The 13,919-nt window shown below is 63.4% G+C and overlaps 3 protein-coding genes across 3 annotated transcripts; 2 read left to right on the top strand and 1 right to left on the bottom strand.

The window, feature by feature from the left end:
- Positions 1-100: 100 nt before the first annotated feature.
- PRPF19 (pre-mRNA processing factor 19) lies at positions 101-4,075 on the bottom strand. The gene is made up of 16 exons (XM_002191436.7): positions 3,934-4,075; positions 3,660-3,809; positions 3,337-3,413; positions 3,125-3,266; positions 2,965-3,038; positions 2,795-2,857; positions 2,668-2,709; positions 2,508-2,582; positions 2,311-2,386; positions 2,047-2,156; positions 1,753-1,908; positions 1,606-1,675; positions 1,267-1,352; positions 870-1,040; positions 654-759; positions 101-562 (listed from the first exon to the last, which is right to left on the bottom strand). Exons 1-16 carry the CDS (start codon positions 3,950-3,952, stop codon positions 465-467), a joined length of 1,515 nt encoding a protein of 504 aa, XP_002191472.1. The 5' UTR covers positions 3,953-4,075; the 3' UTR covers positions 101-464.
- On the top strand, positions 3,942-6,401 carry TMEM109 (transmembrane protein 109). Its single transcript, XM_041716503.2, has 4 exons — positions 3,942-4,305; positions 5,096-5,316; positions 5,423-5,525; positions 5,610-6,401. The coding sequence occupies exons 1-4, from the start codon at positions 3,942-3,944 to the stop codon at positions 5,978-5,980; spliced, it is 1,059 nt and encodes a 352-aa protein (XP_041572437.2). The 3' UTR covers positions 5,981-6,401.
- A 562-nt stretch (positions 6,402-6,963) lies between these two features.
- On the top strand, positions 6,964-13,070 carry TMEM132A (transmembrane protein 132A). The gene is made up of 11 exons (XM_030273568.4): positions 6,964-7,157; positions 7,987-8,195; positions 8,271-8,858; positions 8,935-9,290; positions 9,659-9,817; positions 9,894-10,086; positions 10,157-10,300; positions 10,393-10,595; positions 10,808-11,084; positions 11,293-11,484; positions 11,561-13,070. Exons 1-11 carry the CDS (start codon positions 7,103-7,105, stop codon positions 12,638-12,640), a joined length of 3,456 nt encoding a protein of 1,151 aa, XP_030129428.4. The 5' UTR covers positions 6,964-7,102; the 3' UTR covers positions 12,641-13,070.
- Positions 13,071-13,919: the final 849 nt, after the last annotated feature.

The raw sequence follows: 13,919 nt of genomic DNA on the forward strand, positions 1-13,919 counted from the left end.
AAGCTGGCAGCAGCCACAGACACCCCCCCCCCCCCCCCCCCAGCTCAAAATCCCACCCTGCTACACCCCAGCCCTTCACAGCAGCCTTTTCCAGCTGGGATGACAGGGAATAATTCTTTATTTCCATACTGAAACTAAGTAACTGCTTACAAAACTGCACAGTTCTCCCTTCCCTCCCTCCTTCCACACATCCTGGCCTCAAACTTCCACCAGCACCGGGATTGGGGTTTTTTGTCAGACCAGTTACAAGCACAAAACAATCTAAAGGCGGAAAACACACAGAACTGGGGGAAAAAAACTAAACAATAAATTCATGGAGCACAGGGAACACAATGCCTGACTTCCCTTGTGCCAACACCTACAACAGGGGAGCTTGATAATCCCACCTGGATAATCCCACATTGGATAGTCCCACCCACCCTCCCACCCCGAATCCCAAAAAAATCCCAGCCCCACTTCCAGGGCTACAGGCTGTAGAATTTGAGGCTCCGATCCATGCCTGTGGAAGCGATGAACTTGGCATGGTGGCCAAAGGCCACTCCTGTGGTCAGACCACTGTGCTCTGGGGATGGAAAACAATTCATGGTCACAATTCCGAGTGGATTTGACCCATTCCCGCCCCTGCCACTTCCATGATTGCCACAATCCCTCACCTGTGAAGTGGAGGATCTCTGTCCACTGCTTGCAGATGTAGATCTGGACATCGGTCCCGCCCAGCGCCAGATAGGTCCCGCTCTGGTCGAAAATCAGGGATTTCACCTGCGGAGAAGAATCACAACAAGGTGCTGAAAAAAGCTCCAAATGGCCTTTTTGGGATGCCACAACCCCTGGAGCAGAGACGCTGTGGGGAATAAAGGGACATGACGCACCTCAAAGTTGTTATCCAACTGCAATGTCTTGAAGTTCTTGAGCTTCCTCAAATCCCAGAGCTTGACCGAGGAGTCGTCGGCCGCCGTGGCCAGGTAGTATCCGTTCTCGGAAAAGGCGATGCTGGTGATGGGGCCGGAGTGTCCCGGGAAGTTGGCCACATTGGTGCGTTCCTGGGGACAAGGCGGTCAGAGGGAATCACAGCGCTGGGCTGTGGCATTGTTCCCAACCGCCCCGCGCGGTCACGGTGTCACCAGCGGCTGCTCTGGAGCTGGAATCTTGGGATTTTTGGAGAAACCTCCAAAAACATTCCTCAAAGTCCTGCTCCTTGGACTGATCCCCAAGCCAAGCTCAGACAACCCCAAACCCCTGTTCCCACACATTCCCATCAGCCCTTACCTTCAGATCCCAGATCTTGATTTGGGAATCCATCGTTCCCGTCCCAAAAATGAGCCCGTCCGGATGGAACTGGGCACAGGTGAGAGCTGCGGAGACAGCAGGAGAATCAGATGCTTGGGAAGACTCACAGGGCTGGGAAAACTCCCAATAGGGTTGGGAAGATACAGGGAGTTGGGAATATTTTGAGAGCTGGTAACACTCAAGAAGGTTGATGAAATTGGAAGGGTTGGGAAGACTCGGGAAGGTTGGGAAGGCTACCAAGACTCCCCCAAAGGAGCTCCCATGAACTCCAGGAGCGAAGGGATGCCTGGAATGGGAATAATCAACTCCAAAGCTTACCACATCCAGAGCTCTCATCCGTCACCTTGGTGAGGACACGGCCCGTCTGGATATCCGAGAAAGCCCAGTACTGGGAGAGAGGAAAAGTGTTGGATACGGGAAGGGCAGGAAGCAAAGGTGGGATCTGTGGGATGGGGAGGGATTCACCTGGTCATCCGAGGAGCTGAGCAGGTAATCACCCGTGGCGTGGAGGCTGAGCCCGGTCACGGAGCCCTCGTGGGCACGGACCACCTGGACACAGGAGGCGTTGGGAACGGACCAGATCCGGATCGTGGCGTCGGGAGAAGCCGAGAACACCAAGTCCTACACAAGGAGAACACCAGAAGGTTCACACGGGAAGAATTCACCTCTGCGAGAGCTCCCAGCAGGAGATTCCACCAGAGGAGGGTCCTGATACCCAGATCTGAGGAATCCTGGAAGTGAGGAAAGAACCAGACGTACCTGGGATGGGTGGAAGACGACGCTGGTGACTTTCTTGGTGTGGCCCTTGAGCGTGGCCAGGATCTGCTCCGAGCTCTTGTCGAACACGATGACGTTTTTGTCGGCTCCACCTGGAAAACCAAGCGGGAAGCGCTGGGATGGGAGTGTGGGGCCTAGCAACTCCAAATCCGTCTGCCTTATGTCCCTTGTCCCCCTTCAAACTCCCAAAAACATAGAGAAGGAGACCTACTCCCAGGTGGAAAACCCCCAGGAAAGCTCCCTTACCAGTGAGGATCTTGTTGGTGTCGGAAGGACACAGATCCAAGGCAAGAATTCCTGGGATGCTGGCACTGTGCAGCCCCTATGTGAGAGGAGAACCCCAAATTAATGCCACAAGCAGCAAAACCCTCCCACGAGGAATCAAAAAGCGATTCCCAGCTCCATGTGGGAGCTTCCCAGTCCTTTCCCATCCCGGCACTCACCACGTGTGAGGCCACCTGCCGGTACTTGCTGAGCTCCTCTGGCTTCACCAGCTCCTCCGGGACCGTCTTGCCCCTCTGGAAAAAACAGGGATAAACATAAGCCTTGGTTGGAGCACGGTACATCCCAGCTCCCTCCAAATCCTTGGATAAGTCCACTCACCTTCTTACGCTCCGTGGTCAGCACCGTGGCCTTGTCTTGGAGCTGGAAAACAAGAGGAGGGTGGGCACAGACCGGAAATTCTGCGATGGGAAGACGGAGAGGGCAACACACGGAATGCTGTCCCTACCTTCTGGATGATCTCCGGCGTCATCCCCGCCAGCTCTCCCAGATCCATGGCCTCGCCAGCGCCCTGTGTGAAGAGAGAAGAGACATGCAGAGAGGGAATGCAGGAGCAGTGAGTGGGAAAAGGGTTGGGAATGAGAGGGAAAAGGACCAGGACGGGGAGCAGGGACTCACGGCCACATTGGGCTGCGCTGACGGCACCGCCTGGGGCACGATGAGCCCGGCCTGAGGCTTCAGCGTGGCCAGAGCTGCAAAAACACAACTGCTTTAAAGGAAAACCGGGATACAGCACTTTCCAGCACCCCTTCCCGGGAATGCCACGCGTCTGTGTCACCTTCTCTGGCGGCAGTGACCTCCTTGGTGAGGCGGGCGATGACCCTGCAGGCGGCATCGTGCTGGTACAGGGCGTGGGACAGCTCCTGGCGCGTGGTCTGCAGCTGCTGCCGCAGCGTGAAGCTGTGCAGCATCACGGCGTCCTGCCGGGGAGCGCCCGAGTCAGCCGGGGAGCGGTGGGACCCCAGCCCCGGCAGCCCCCCCGGCACTCACCCACTCGTCCTGCAGGGCTTTCAGGATGGCCGGGATGCTGGTGGCCGAGGGGGGTTTGGGCCGGATCGGGTGGGCGACTGGAAGAAAGACGGACACATCACCCGCGTCCCCGATATCCCTATGGATCGCCGCGCTCCCATCCCTCACCTTTCCCGTTTCACCATCCCTCCTTTACCCTCTCCTTCCCAGCCTCCACAGCCGAGTTTGGCATCTCAGCCCCAGCTCAGCAAAACCCAAAGCGCCTCGGGCACCGCCATTCCCGCCCCCGGGAGAGCCGCTTTTCCCGGGAGAGCCTTTCCCACGCCCGTTCCCGATCCCGGCACCTTTGATGTCGATGAGCTGCTCCTCGGACAGCGGCTGGTTGTTGACAGGGTCGGTGCCGTTCTCCGCGATGTACTTCTCGATCAGCCGCCGCTCGTACACGTGGTTGGACACCGGCGAAACACACGGGTGCTCCGGGACCTCGTTGGAAACTGCGGGCGAAAGGGAAGGGCAGGATGGGACGGGAACGGGGGCTCGGGAACTCCCAGCCCGGTGATCCCCCGGTTACCCCGGCTGGGATCCCCCATTCGGTAACTCTCGCCCCGCCACACTCACTGGAGCAGATGAGCGCCATGGCGGAGGCCGGGCGGTCGCGGCGCTCCGGTTACAGCCCCGCTGCCCTTCCGAGGCTGTTTCCGGTTCTCCTTTCCGGTCCGGGGCCCCGGTTCCGGTTCCGGTTGGCGCGCGCGGGCCCCGCGCCGCTCCCGAGCGCTCACGCGGGCGCCGCCGCCGCCGCCGGAACCGGAAGCGCTCCCGGCATCCCCCGCGCTCCCCCCCGCCGGCGGGAACGGCGCTTCCCGGCGTGCACCGCGCGCCGCCGCCCGCCTGCGGCTGTTGCCATGGTGACGTCGTTCCCGGCACGCCCCGCGGCGGCCCCGGGGACTACAGCTCCCGGCGTGCCCCGCGGCGGAGCCCAGGGAAGCCCCGGTGAGGGGGGGTCGGGGGGGACCCCGGGGTGGGGGCTGGAATTCGGGGAAAATTGAGGGAAATTCGGGCAAAGTCGGGAGGAAATGGAGGGGAAATGGGCGGGGGGGGCTTCAGGGGGGGATAGGCGGGATGAGGGAGCCGCGGTGGGGGTTCCTGGGGGGATCCCGGGGGGATCCTGAGAGGTTGGGGGGGACAGTGGGAGGTGGGTACAGAGGGGCCTGGGGGGATCCTGGGGGGATCCCGGTGGGATCCCGGAGACCGCGGAGATGTGGGTGGGGTGCGCGCAGAGGGATTTGGGGAGCCAGTGGGCACTGGGGAGAGCCAGGGAGGATTGGGGGGATTTTGGGGATCGCGAAGGGTGGAGGGCCCTGGGGGGGGGCGGGCACAGGGGCGATCGGGGGTTCCAGGGGAATGGGGGAACTGGGCAGGGCTGGGCACACTGGGACTGGGGGGATCCCAGGGGGATTGGGGAGAAGTGGGGAGCATGGGGGTCCCATGAGTGGCAATGGTGGTGGTGTCCCATCCCGGAGCACTCCGCTCCCTCCTTTGGGGAGGGGTGCCCCCCCTTCCCAGCCAGGCCTGGTGCCCTTGGCTGTGTCCCGCTGACTTGTCAATCCCAAAAATAGCTGGGACACCCAGGCCTGTGCTGGGGGGGGGCATGGAACTGGGCTCTGGGGCCTCCAGCCTTCCCTTCTGCCTGGGGAACCCCAAAACCAGCAAGTGGACCCCAAAACCAGCAGGGTTTCCCCCTCCCAGCACTCCCACATCTCTCTTTCCCCACAGATCCCAGGTTCCAGGATGGGGAGTGCCGTGGGGCACCGGGCCCTACTGGCCTTGCTGCTGTGGATCCCATTCCTCATGGAATCAGCGGGGGATGGAGCCAAGGATGGCCAGGAGGGATTCCGGGGACACGTCACCACCTCTGATGACCTGCTGCTCCGGCTGGGAAGATCCACCTGGGACACCCTGGAGAGCTGGGTGGGACGCCAGCCCCTGCAGATGGTGGCGGAGGTGGGATCCTGATTCCCAACCCTTCCCTGGAGTTCCTTGTGCAGGGACATGGAGGAGGTCTACATTCTCTTTTCCTGCTTCCTTATCCCACCCTCCTTCCCCACAGAGCCTCTCCACCGCCCTCTGGATCGTTTCCTCTGGGATCTCGGCAGCCCTGACCACGCTCTGTGGGATCCTGGGGGATCTCCTGGCCACTTCCAGCATCAGTGGTGAGTAGGACTCACCCTGTGGGACGGCTCTGGCCCCCATTCCTGGTGCCACCGCCACCGCTGACTCCCAGCTCCCATTCCCAGGCCACCGGCTGGTGCGAACGGCAGCGCTGGCTCCCGGGGAAGTCCAGAGGGTGCTGCTGTGGGCAATGGTCGCCCTGGTGGGATCCTGGCTGCTCGCCCGGCTTCGAAGGCTGCTGCTCCCACTGCTTCATGGGTTGAAGCTTTTATTTTTCCTCGGTGCCTTCCTGCACGTGGCCGCTTCCCAGGAGAGCCCCACGGTGCAGGCGGGAATGCTGGTGGGCCTGTGGGTGCTCTACACCTTCCTGGGCAGCCTGGTGGCATCCCCAGATCCCAGCACCCGGCTGGATGCAGCCGTCAAGAGCCTGGAGTGGAAGGTGGAGGAGCTGCGGCGGCGCCAGAAGTTCGGGGGGCCCCGGAACCGGGAGGATTGAGCCCCCCTAAAGCTTGCTCAGAGCTTGGCTCCGTCATCCCAAGCATCCCAAGCGTGTGTCCCCCCGCTCCACTGAGCCCCCCGCGCCCCCTCCTCTGCTTCCTGGTTCTCCCAGGGGTCCTGGGAGCCCCCCATCCATCTGGGAGCGCCCCAAAATCAGGGTCGTGCCTTGCCACGTGTGCCACAAGTGCCTTCACCCCAAAAGCCAGCCAGCCACACGCCCCAAATGTGGGAGAGGAGCTCCCACATTCCCTGCTTGCCAGGGATGTCGTCCCAGCCGGCTTGGGGTGCAGAGGGGATCCCATTCCCCATCCCGGGGGCTCTGCTTGTTTTGGGGTCCCCCCACTGTCAGGTTTTGGGTTTTAAGCTGCTTTTTAAACGGTTTTGATAATGTGGTTTGGAATAAAGAGGGATTTATCCGGCCTGGCCTCACTGTTTTCCCATGGGAAGGGGGACAGGCTCAGAGCTGGCCCCCCAGTCCATTCGGGGTGGGAGGGGAGGAGGAGGAAGAGCAAGAGGAGGAGGAGGAGGGTGGTTTGTCCATGCCAGGATCCCACTGCCCTCCAGCTGCTCCTGCTGTGCTTCCCGCTGGCTCTGTGCCCCTCGCCATGGATGTCCTTATCCCTCCCATGTCCCCGGTATCCCTGGTGGAACGGGGAAAGATGGATGGCAGCTGAGGGAAGAATTCCCACCCTCCTGCTCTGCTCCATGGGTCCCCGTGTGCCTTGGGGTGTCCGGTACTGGGCGGGGTTGGGAATGGGATGAGGAGCAGGGATTGGCCTGGGGATGAGGAAGAGGAGCAGAGATGGGGATGGGGAGTGGGATGAGGGTCAGAATGGGGAGCAGGGATGGGAATGGGGAAGGGGGTGAGGATGCGAATGGGGAGCAGGGCTGGGAATGGGGCGTGGGATGGGATGTGGCTCGGGCTGTGGAGCAGGAGCCGGAGCACCGGGCACGGCCGGGCTTTAGGACCCGGCGGGACAAGGCGGCGCCGGTGGCGGTCCCGCCCCGGCCCCATTGTCTCGGAGCGGGGGCGGAGGGACGGGAGGCACCGGCGGAGCGACAGGAGGCACCGGCGGCACCGGCACCGGCGGCACCGGAGGACGGACCGAGCCCCCCGGCCATGGCCTCGGCGCCCCGGCTGGCGCTGCTGGCCGCCGCCCTGCTCTGTGCCCCGGGTAAGTGGGAACGGCACCGGGAATGGCATCGGGAACGGCAGCTGGCACCGGGCACCGACCCCGACCTCGCTCCGCACCGCTCCCGCCGTCCTGCCGGGATCCGCTCCCGCGTTGTTCCGCAGCCCGGGTCGAATCTCTCCTTTCCCCACGTTCGAGGTCCCTCCGTTCCGCCAGGATCCCGGGAGCCGGGGCGACCTCACCCCCTCCTCCTCCTCCGCGTTCCCCGGGATCCACGTCCCCCATTCCGCGGGGATCCGTGCCCCCTCCACCGCCTGGGATCCCGAGGGGGTCACCCAGGCAACGTGGGATCCGCTGGGATCTCGAGGGGGGAATCTCCTCCCAGTCCCCACGGGATCCCGCCGCCCGAGGGACTCCCCTTCCCCCCGGATCCCGGGATCTGCCTGGCCTCTCCCCGCACACCTGATCCCCTAGGTGGGATCGAATGCCAGCCGTGAGGAAGCCCTGCCTGGGCATCCAGGTGGGATCTGCTCCCTGTAATGAGGGATCCCTTTGATCTGGGCACCATGAGGACACCATGAACCTGGATCCCACCCTGCAGGACACGGTTCCAACCCTCTTCCCAGTGGGGAATGCATTCCCACAGGGAACAGCCAGGACTGGGGGAACCGAGTGGCCCCCCCAGTCCTGATGCAGGGATGGGATAACCCTGGGATAACCATGGCAGGGGTGACCTCAGAATGAGGTGGCCCAGGCGAGGGGTCACCCTGTGTGCTGCCGCAAAGGTGGGCACAAAGACTCCCACTTGCCACTCTTCTGCACCTCATTCCCACTTGTCCCTGCGGGATGTGACACATCCTTGTCCCTGCAGTGAGGGGTGACGGGGAGCCCCCAGATCCCGTGTTCCTGCCGGCGGAGCTGGAGGTCCTTGGGGTGCCCGAGTCCTACCGGCTGCAGAGGGTGGATCAGGATGTGGCCCCCAACTCTTCCCTGCACACCCGCTCCGAGACATTCCTGCTGCTTCGTGCTGGATCCCAGGCCCTGGTCCAGGCCACCTACGCCCCATTCAGCATCCGCCAGGTAACCAGGACTCCTGTGTCCCCTGGGCCACCCCACGGTGTCCACAGCCCCACCACCATCCTGGTGTCCTTACAGGAGGTGTCCAAGGAGAGCCCCCCCAGCTCAGCAGCTTGGGCCATCCGCGCTGTGTCCCTGGAGAGCTCTGTGTCCCCTGCTGAGCCGGTGGCACGTGTCCTCTTCCACCTGCATGGGCCCGACTGGATGGCTGGGAAGCAGGATCATGCTGGGACCCAGAATGATCCCAAGGACTGGGACCATCCTGGGGTCTGGGATCCCCCTGAAGTCCGAAACCACCCTGGGGGTCAGGGTCACCCCAGGGACTGGGATCATCCCAGGGAGCGGGACCACCCCGGGGTCCAGGATCGCGCTGGGGATCGTGACCACCCCAGGGACCAGGACCACCCTGAGCAGCAGGACCACCATGGAGTCCGGCATCACCCCAAGGACTGGCATCACCCCAAAGACCGGCACTACCCTGGGACCCATGATCACCCCAAGTACTGGGACCACCTCAAGGACCAGGACCACCATGAGCAGCAGGACCACCCTGGGAGCTGGGATTCTTCAAGGGATTGGGATCACTCCAGAGCTCAGGATCTCCCCTGTGTCACCCTCCACGCTCACCACCACGGGCGGGTGGCCCGGGGGGCATGTCGTCTGCAGGTCAGTGCCACCCTGGGGCCCCTGGGGACCCACAGCTCCCCCTCAGCCTAATCCCAGGACCCCCTCTCCCCTGCAGGCCCCACTGGGTGTGTGCGTGGTGGAGCTGGAGATCCCTCCACGCTGGTTCTCCGTGGGATCCCTCCATTCTCACCGGAGCCGCCGGCGGGATTCCGACCCCGTGGAGCCTCCGGAGCGCCCAGAACCGGCTGAGCTGCGCTACAGTGTGGGGGAGTGCGGGGGTCGGGAGCAGGAGGCTCCCAGATTCCTGGGAACGCTGGAGCTGCGGGCAGGAGAGCCGGAGCGGCGGCAGGAGGTGCGGCTGGATGAGAAGGTGCTGCTGCGTGTCCCCAATGTCCCCCTGCGGCCCGGGCAGCGCTTCACGGCCACCATCGCCCTGCACCACAACTTCACCGCCAACAGCCTGACCCTGAGGTAAGAGCGGGGATGATGGGGACAGTGGGACAGTGTGGGACACTGTGTGACACTGTGTGAAAGTGTGTGAGAGTGTGTGGAAGTGTGTGACCGTGAGTGACTGACACTGTGTGCCAGTCTGTGACACTGTGTGGCAATTTGTGGCAGTATGTGAACATTTGATACCATCGCACTGAGTGACATTGTGTGACATTGTGTGACTGTGAGTGACACTGTGTGACATTGAGTGACACCGAGTGATTGTGAGTGACTCTGTGGGACACCGTCTGACACCACCTGACATGGTGTGACACTGTTTAACAATGTGTGACATTTTGGGGCATTGTGTGACACCATCTGACACTGTGTGACACTGTGTGCTCCCACAGGATCAAGGCCAAGAAGGGCCTGCAGGTGGTCTCTGCCCATCCCACAATTCCCAGTGCCTGGAGCGTGAACCTGGAGCGTTCCCGTGGTCCCAAGCACTCCACAACCGTGGTGACCTGCCGGCGGCTTGGGGATGTCCCTGCCATCCCTGACAGCTCCAGGTAGGGAATATCCCAATACCCCCACCCCGGTGGGAATTACGGGTTGTTCCACCCTGATCCCGGTGCGGTGCTGCAGGGTGTCTGAGCCGGCCGCGTTCCTACACCTGGATGTGGCGGTGGAAAACGGGACCGGGGGGCTGGCGCCGGCGCGGCCCCTCACGTGGCAGGTGGAGTATCCCGGCCAGGATCCCGAGGCACAGAAGGACAAACTGGTCTGGGAAATCCAGGTGTCGGAGCGGGATGTCCGTGCCCTTGTCCCACTGGTGCAGGTGGGTGTCCCCATCCCATTCCGGCCCTCCATCCCGTGGGAAGCCCCGCCTCATCCCGCTGTGCTTCCAGGAGCTGGAGATCCTGAACACGGCACCACTGACCGGGATCCCCCGCGTTATCCCGGTCAAACTGGTGGCTGTGGAAGCAGGGGGTGGAGTGTCCGAGCTCACGGATCCAGTAGGATGTGAATCTGCTGACAAGCAGGTGCTGCAGGTGAGTCCTGCTATCCTCTCGTCGTCCTGCTGTCCTCTGGTCATCCCACCTCACCCTGGGAGATTCCCATGGAATTCCGCATGCCCTTGCAGGTGTCGGATTCCTGCGACCTGGTGTTCGTGGGGGGCAAGGAGAGCCGAGGGGCGCGGGGGGCCCGCGTGGATTTCTGGGTGCGCCGGCTGCGGGCAGAGCTGAGCTTCTCCGTCTGGGCTCCGCTGCTCCCGCTCCGTGTCCAGCTGGGAGATCCCATCCTGGAGCAGCTGCGTGGCTGGAGACTGCCCGGGGGACCTGACAGGTGAGGCCTACAGAATGGGATGGTGGGAAAAGGGGGAGACGGGAATGGGGCCGGGACCTGACGTGTGGGATGCATCAGTGAGTCCCTAACACACTCCTGTGTCCCAGGATTCTTGTCACCCGGTCCTGCCATCCCTGTTCCCCAGCCCCTGGGGAACCCCTCATCACTCATCCTGGGACTCTTGTCACCCTGTCCTTGTCCCCTGTCCCCAGTGCCGCGGTGGAGTCCGAGGACCCTGCAGAGGAGCCGGAGCGGCGGGCGCGCGGCTGCCGGCCCCAGTTCCAGCGCACGGGGCTCCGTGTTCTAGCACACTTTGTGGCCCATCCCCTGGATGGTGGCCGTCACCTGTCCTACCTGCCCGGCCCTGAGTGGCTCCTGGATGTCACCCATCTGGTGGCTGCCCGGACCCGTGTCCAGGACCCCCGTGTGGCCTCACTGGAAGCGGGGGCTGTGGTGGTGGGCCGGGAGCCTGGAGTCACCTCCGTGGAGGTAAATGGGGGTTGTTTGGGGGTTCCTGGGAAGATCTGGCGGTATGGGAACATTGCAGGGATGGAGCTGGGAGACTGGAAATGATCCCAGTGGCAGCTGGGCTGTGTAAAGGGAGGGAGGGAACTGAGGGGCTGGAAGGGCTGGCACAGGATGGGAAGAGGAAATAGTGGCTGTGAGGAATGTTGGGGGACTCACAAGCTGCTTCCAGGTGCGCTCCCCGCTCTCTGACTCCATCCTGGGGGAGCAGACACTGGTGGTTTCGGAGGAGAAGGTGACGGTGACAGAGCTCCATGCCCAGGTGGTGGCTGGGCTCTCCTTATCCCTGCGGACACAGCCGGATCATCCTGGCGTGATCACCGCCACCGTCCTGGGGACACCCACGCTACGGGCCCTCAAGCAGGTGAGACGGGTGGGGAGTGACCTCAGTCACCCCGGTGTCCCCCAAACCTCTGCCATCCCGCTTGTCATCCTGCCAGGAAGCGACCCTGTCCGTCTGGTTGTCCTTCTCCGACCACACGCTGGCCCCGCTGGAGCTCTACGGGTGGCACGACGTGGCCTTGACCGTGACGTCCCTCGACCGCGCCGTCGCCACCGTCAGGGGCTCCCCTGGGGTCCCCGCTGCCCACCCGTGGGTGGTGGCCGAGGGGCCGGGCCGGGGGGCCCTGCTCCAGCTCAGCCTGCACCCCCCGGATGCGTGTCGGCGTGGCCGGCACCGTGCGGCCGCCCTGGCCACCGGCAGCGCCTGGCTCGAGGTGGGGGTCCCCTCTCCCGGGAGCCCCCGGCCCTTCCCGCGGGCTGAGGGCGCCATGTCCGGGGAAGCGGTGACCGTGGGACAGAGGGACCCCGCGGGCGTGGGGCCAGCAGCCACCAAGCTCCAGGGGTCTTCCTCGGAGGAGGATGAGGAGGAAGGCTACGGACGCAACCGTGCCGGCATGGAAGAGGAGGAGGAAGAGGAGGAGGAGATGGTGAAGGCTCCGGAGCGGGTGACTGACCTGGAAATTGGGATGTACGTGCTCCTGGGAGTCTTCTGCCTCGCCATCTTCATCTTCCTCGTCAACTGCATCTTCTTCGTGCTCCGGTACCAGCAGAAGGAGCTGCCCGAGCCGGGCGGGACCCCCTCGGCCCCGCAGCCCCACAACTGGGTGTGGCTGGGCACCGACCAGGAGGAGCTGAGCCGGCAGCTGGATCGGCAGCAGCTGGATCGGCCGCAGCCGGATCGCCGGCAGCCGGAACCCCCGGCATCCCCGGGCCCCCCGTGCGGCTGCGGGGGCCCCCCGGGCTCCAGCGAGGCCGGGGCTCCCCCCGACTCCCCGGCCCCCGGCGCGCCGCCGCCCCGCAAGGAGGGGTCGGCTCCAGGCGGCGGCCGCAGGAAGCGGGTGGAGTTTGTCACCTTTGGCCCCCCCCGTGTCCCCGAGGAGCCCCCCCCGGCCACCCCCCACGTCCAGTCTATCCTGGTGGCCAGCGAGGACGACATCCGCTGGGTGTGCGAGGACATGGGGCTGCGGGATCCCGAGGAGCTCCGGAGCTACATGGAGAGGATCCGCGGCAGCTCCTGACCCCGAGGGGTGACTCCCGGACCCCCCAATTCCCGGGCAAACCAGTAAGGGCCCGACCTCCTCCCCGTGCCGTGCTGGGGGGACGCCGACCCCCCTTCCCAGCGGGATGGGCCGGGGACCACTGGTGGCCTCCTGGGACCACCCCGAGGTGCCCACAGAGGGTGAGGGGGGGGTCTCCCAGCCCTATCCTTACTGGGGCGGGATCCCGGTGGCACCGGGGAGGAATTTGGGATGCTCTTACTGCTTTGGGTCTCATTGCGACATGGTGTTCATAGTGGTGATGATGATGGTGGTGATGATTCCTGTGGTCTGATCCCGGGGGGGAACCTGTGTCCCCCCCACCTTCACCCCGGCCACGCATCTGTTTTGTACACATTTTTTATCGGGAATGCCCGGGAAGGGGCTGCCAGGGATTGGTATTTATGGAAAATTTTTAATTCTGACGTTGTTACAAAATTAAAGTATTTAAAAAAACGACTTAGATTCTCCTCCATGCCATCTCCTCTGATCCCGACACCGGGTCCCACCCTGCCCCCATGGCAGTGCCAGGCTCCTGGGAGTGGGCACATGCCCTTGACCTTGGCTCCACGTGGGAGCTGGTCACGGGATTGGATCCAAGGCTGGGCCTGGCTGTGGCCCAGCTGGGGTCACCTTGGGATAAGGGATCTCCTTCCTCCCTCTCCTGCCATCCTCCTCCTCCCCCTTTCCAACCCCAACACCAGCCTGGTACTGCATGTCCTCCCCATGGCCAGTCCCCGACATTCCCAAATGTCCCCTCAGCACCTCCCTTTATTTTGGGATGCCATGGGGATTCCCACTCTTCCAGCTTCCCAGTAAGTCCCAGCAACCCCAAGACACCTGGGTAACAGCAGGAGATCCCCCACCCCATCCCCCTGCTCCCAGCTTCCCCAAACTTCCCAAAACCCCGCTGAGATGGGGTGCCTGGAGTCCTGTCCCCCCTTCCCAGCATCCTGGGTCCCCAGGTGTTCAGCTGGACCCCAGTCCTCACCCACGGTGGGGATCAACGTCTCCTGGGATGCCCCACCTCCCATCCATGGAAATTCCAGCCTTACCCCTCCCCTAATATTCCTGGAGGCTCCTGGGGTGATCCTGATGTGCTGGAAGATGCTCAGGATGTGGAGCTGCAGGTAACATTGACTCCAAAAAACAGGGAGAAGAGGGGAATTCCTGGCTCTTCATCACCCCACAGATGTCCCACATCTCGGGAGGCCCCGAGTCCCCCCATGCCACCACCCCAAATCCACGACTCGGAGGCACA

The sequence above is a fragment of the Taeniopygia guttata genome, chromosome 5 (assembly GCF_048771995.1).
Source record: "Taeniopygia guttata chromosome 5, bTaeGut7.mat, whole genome shotgun sequence".
Taxonomy (NCBI): Eukaryota; Metazoa; Chordata; class Aves; order Passeriformes; family Estrildidae; genus Taeniopygia; species Taeniopygia guttata.